We start from the raw sequence: 4,313 nt of genomic DNA on the forward strand, positions 1-4,313 counted from the left end.
GCCCGGCCCGGCGCGCCGCGGCCCCTTTAAGGCCGCCCCGCCCTCGCCGCGACCCGGAAGCGGAGGCCGCGCTGCCCCGGAAGCGGACGGCGCGCGGCGGCGGGGTGGGCGAAGATGCCGCTGCCGGTTCAGGTGTTTAACTTACAGGTAACGGGCCGCGGCCGGCGGCCCCTCGCGCCCCCGCCGCCGGGCCGGAGCCGAGGCCCAGGCCGAGGCCGGCCGAGCGGCCCGCGTGTCCGCCAGCCCCGCGGTCCGGGCCCAGCGTCGGCCGGCGGCCCGCGCCAGCGCTCCCGCAGCAGCTCTGTCCGGGCGGGGGGTGCGGTGCAGGCAGCTGAGCGCCAGCCTGGCGGCCGCTCGGGATGCTCCGGGTGGAGGTCGCGCGGAGGAGGCCGCGCCAGGATGGTGGCTGGGCCGCCCCGCTCCGAAGGGGGGTGAGCGTCGCCCTGCGAGCGGCCCTCCCGCCGGGCGGTGCGGAGCCGGAGGCGGGAGGCCGGCGGCGTGAGCTCAGGGCACAGGGAGGGACTCCCGCCCGCCCTGGGCAGGCCCGGCCGGGGTAACTGGGCGCCTGTTGCAGGGGGCGGTGGAGCCCATGCAGATCGACGTGGACCCCCAGGAGGACCCGCAGAATGCGCCCGATGTCAACTACGTGGTGGAGAACCCCACCCTGGTAGGAGCCCTCCCGCGGTGTCCGTGCTGCTGGGTCCGGGCGGGTGCCCGTGGGACCTTCCACCCCAACCTCCTGGGCTCCTGCACGGGCCCTGCGTGCCTCTCAGACGCCGGGAAGGGGGAGGGCGGGCATTGGGGCCACTGCCCCTGACGGCCGCCCCCCGCCCCTTGCCCAGGACCTGGAGCAGTATGCCGCCAGCTACAGCGGCCTAATGCGCATCGAGCGGCTGCAGTTCATTGCTGACCACTGCCCCCCGCTGCGGGTGGAGGCCCTGAAGATGGCCCTGTCCTTCGTGCAGAGGACCTTCAACGTGGACGTGTACGAGGAGATCCACCGCAAGCTCTCGGAGGCCACCAGGTGAGGCCGGCCGCCCAGGGCCTGCCAGGGGTGCCGTGCTGGCTGCGCCGGCCAGCCCCGCCCCGCGGGGTCCCTGCAGACCGTCCTGACGCCAGCTGCTCCGGCTCCGCGCCCACGGCCACAGCACTTCTCCCGTGGGTCTCCCCCCGCTGTCCGTGTTCCCTGCCCGCTGGGCGCTGCACGGGGGCTCTGGCCGGGCAGGGCTTCCTGGGAGGCGCCCTCCTGCTGGCACCTCACCCTGCTGGGCGCCCTCCCTCAGGGACCTGCAGAGCACGCCGGACGCCATCCCTGAGAGCGGCGTGGAGCCCCCGCCCCTGGACACGGCCTGGGTGGAGGCCACGCGGAAGAAGGCCCTGCTGAAGCTGGAGAAGCTGGACACGGACCTGAAGAACTACAAGGGCAACTCCATCAAGGAGAGCATCAGGTGCCCCGCAGGACGGGGAGGGGACGGGGAGGGGGGAGAGGGGTGGCGGGGCGCCAGGGCCACACCGGCTGTGGGCACTCACAGCCCGCCCGCAGGCGCGGCCACGATGACCTGGGCGACCACTACCTCGACTGCGGGGACCTCAGCAACGCCCTCAAGTGTTACTCCCGGGCCCGGGACTACTGCACCAGCGCCAAGCACGTCATCAACATGTGCCTCAACGTCATCAAGGTGCGTGGGCGGGCGGGGGGGGGGGGTGCCCGGGGGGGCCGGGCCCAGGCTGAGTCCCCCCTGCCTTCCAGGTCAGCGTCTACCTGCAGAATTGGTCTCACGTGCTGAGCTACGTCAGCAAGGCCGAGTCCACTCCTGAGATTGCGGAGGTAACCGGCCTCGCCCCCCTCCCACCACTGCCGCCGTGGGCTGGGGGTCGGCCTGGCCGAGGGGAGGGTGTGGAGGGCACGAGTGGCTCACGTGTGCCGCCTCCTCCTGCAGCAACGAGGGGAGCGCGACAGCCAGACCCAGGCCATCCTCACCAAGCTCAAGTGTGCTGCAGGTGAGGTGGACCCGGCCAGGCCGGCACCCCCACCCTCCCCGCAGTCCCCGCGCTGTGCTCGGCCCTCACAGCTCGGCAACCCTTGGGCGCTCCCTCCCCTTTAGGGGCCCAGGCCAGTGTGACCAGCGGTCAGCGGTGCAGGCATCGCCTCTGACGGCTGCTGTCAGGGCCGGTCCCCACCCGAGTCCCCTGCAGCCGTGTGGCTTCTGGGCGCCCTGAGGGCCGTGGCAGGGCCCTGAGGGTGTTCTCGGCAGCCCCTCCCTCTGTGGCAGAGCTGTCCCTGAGGCCTCAGGCTGCCTCCCGCCCTCCCCACCAGGGCTGGCCGAGCTGGCCGCGCGCAAGTACAAGCAGGCGGCCAAGTGCTTCCTGCTGGCCTCCTTCGACCACTGCGACTTCCCCGAGGTGAGGGCGCCGCGGGCCTCGCGGGCGTGGGAGAGGCTCGTGGTTGGGGGTCTCCCAGCGGCATTCGGGGGGTCCACCTGGCTTGCGTCCGACGGCACTGTCCGTCTCTCCCCAGCTGCTGTCCCCCAGCAACGTGGCCGTGTACGGCGGCCTCTGCGCCTTGGCCACCTTCGACCGGCAGGAGCTGCAGCGCAACGTCATCTCCAGCAGGTGGGGCTGCGGGCCCGTGCCCTTGGCCGCCACCCTCGGGTGCAAGTAGAGGGCGGGGGGCGGGGGGCGGGGGGGGGCACAGGGCAGCCCTGAGGAGTGTGGACCCTGCAGCTCCTTCAAGCTGTTCCTGGAGCTGGAGCCCCAGGTCCGCGACATCATCTTCAAGTTCTACGAGTCCAAGTACGCCTCCTGCCTGAAGATGCTGGATGAGATGAAGGTGAGGCTGTGGGGTGTATGTGTGTGCGCATGCACGTGTTTGCACGCATGTGTGTGTGTGTGTGTGTGTGCGCGTGTGTGTGTGTGGAGCTGGAGCCGCAGCGCCTGACCGCTTTCTTGTCAGGACAACCTGCTCCTGGACATGTACCTGGCCCCCCACGTGCGGACCCTGTACACCCAGATCCGCAACCGCGCCCTCATCCAGGTAGGTGGGGAAGGGGGGCGCCCTCATCCAGGTAGGTGGGGGAGGGGGCGCCCTCATCCAGGTAGGTGGGGGAGGGGGCGCCCGGGCCTGTGGTCACCGGAGGCGGGCAGTGACGCCACCTGCTCTGCAGTATTTCAGCCCCTACGTGTCTGCCGACATGCGCCGGATGGCCACTGCCTTCAACACCACGGTGGCCGCCCTGGAGGACGAGCTGACGCAGCTCATCCTGGAGGGGCTCATCAACGCCCGCATTGACTCCCACAGCAAGGTGCCTCCCCCCCGGCGGGCGTCCCCGGGGAGCTGGTCCCGTGAGGTGGCCCTGCGGGAAGGTGCGTGTGGAGCGGGTGGGGCGGGGTCTGGCCCGCTGACCGCGCGGCCCTGCAGATCCTGTACGCCCGCGACGTGGACCAGCGCAGCACCACCTTCGAGAAGTCCCTGCTCATGGGCAAGGAGTTCCAGCGCCGCGCCAAGGCCATGATCCTGCGGGCGGCCGTGCTGCGCAACCAGATCCACGTCAAGGTGAGGGAGGGCCTGGTGGGCGGGCGGCTCGGCCGGGCACACACGGGGCCAACGGCCTGTCTCCCACAGTCCCCTCCGCGGGAAGGGAGCCAGGGGGAGCTGACGCCGGCCAACAGCCAGTCCCGGATGAGCACCAACATGTGAGCGGCCGCCCGCCCTGCCCCGGCGCCGACACCTGCCCCCGCCCCCGCCCCCCGCCCCCGGCCCGGACGCCTGTGTGACCCCCGCCGCCCCGAGGAGGGGGCTGAGGCAAGGCCTCGGCCTCCTGCTCTCACACGTGGGGCGAGATCGTTGTGAACCTTAGTCCATTAAAGCGCCTCCTCTGACTGTTCTGCGTCGGCTTTTGGGGTTGGGCTGGGGGGGGGGGGGGGCGGGGCGGTCCTAGGCCTTGTTCCCTGGCTCCTCGCATCCCGGCAGCAGAGGGCCAGCCTGTGTCCACCTCCCGGAGGGCCTGGTCTAGGGCGGCCTCTGGCTGACGAGGCAGGAGGTTCTGCCGCTTCCCTCGTTTCGAGATCTCCTCCCCCCAGGGGGCCGAGCTCGGGCACAACGGCCAGGTCACTGCAGTCTCCGAAGATTTATTGTTCACTTCGGGGTGTGCATGGCGAGGACAGGCAGGTCCGGCCTGGGATGCTCGCCCGGGCGGCTCAGCCCACGTGGCCGAGGCTGTGGAGGAGCAGGAGGGTCCCTGGGTGGAGGCTCTCCTTAGGGTGGGGGCTTCACACAGTCCTGAGCCGGGCGGGCGGGCGGGCGGTGGCCTCTC

General features: G+C 71.8%; 1 protein-coding gene across 3 annotated transcripts; it reads left to right on the forward strand.

Annotated features, from left to right (window-relative positions):
- The first annotated feature begins 12 nt into the window (after positions 1 to 12).
- On the forward strand, positions 13 to 3,879 carry GPS1 (G protein pathway suppressor 1). Of its 3 annotated transcripts, none has more exons than XM_036412284.2 (14): positions 13 to 147; positions 575 to 667; positions 843 to 1,024; positions 1,284 to 1,448; positions 1,544 to 1,679; positions 1,751 to 1,828; positions 1,941 to 2,001; positions 2,318 to 2,403; positions 2,519 to 2,613; positions 2,725 to 2,830; positions 2,954 to 3,034; positions 3,165 to 3,302; positions 3,419 to 3,553; positions 3,623 to 3,879. In XM_036412284.2, the coding sequence occupies exons 1-14, from the start codon at positions 115 to 117 to the stop codon at positions 3,695 to 3,697; spliced, it is 1,464 nt and encodes a 487-aa protein (XP_036268177.1). In that variant the 5' UTR covers positions 13 to 114; the 3' UTR covers positions 3,698 to 3,879. The 3 variants fall into 3 exon arrangements, with proteins under 3 accessions (XP_036268177.1, XP_045428227.1, XP_036268178.2); XM_045572271.1 differs by lacking the exon at positions 13 to 147 and adding an exon at positions 413 to 431; XM_036412285.2 differs by lacking the exon at positions 13 to 147 and having other exon boundaries at positions 1,944 to 2,001.
- The last annotated feature ends 434 nt before the right edge of the window (positions 3,880 to 4,313 follow it).

Source organism: Pipistrellus kuhlii, unplaced genomic scaffold (genome assembly GCF_014108245.1).
Source record: "Pipistrellus kuhlii isolate mPipKuh1 unplaced genomic scaffold, mPipKuh1.p scaffold_m20_p_44, whole genome shotgun sequence".
NCBI classification, from domain to species: domain Eukaryota; kingdom Metazoa; phylum Chordata; class Mammalia; order Chiroptera; family Vespertilionidae; genus Pipistrellus; species Pipistrellus kuhlii.

Bases quoted from the DNA above. Each gene is read 5' to 3' on its own strand.
- GPS1 (XM_036412284.2), top strand. From the start codon at position 115: ATGCCGCTGCCGGTTCAGGTGTTTAACTTACAG. The intron at 1,680-1,750 runs GTGCGTGGGCGG...CCTGCCTTCCAG, and splicing joins TGTGCCTCAACGTCATCAAG to GTCAGCGTCTACCTGCAGAA. The intron at 1,829-1,940 runs GTAACCGGCCTC...CTCCTCCTGCAG, and splicing joins CCACTCCTGAGATTGCGGAG to CAACGAGGGGAGCGCGACAG.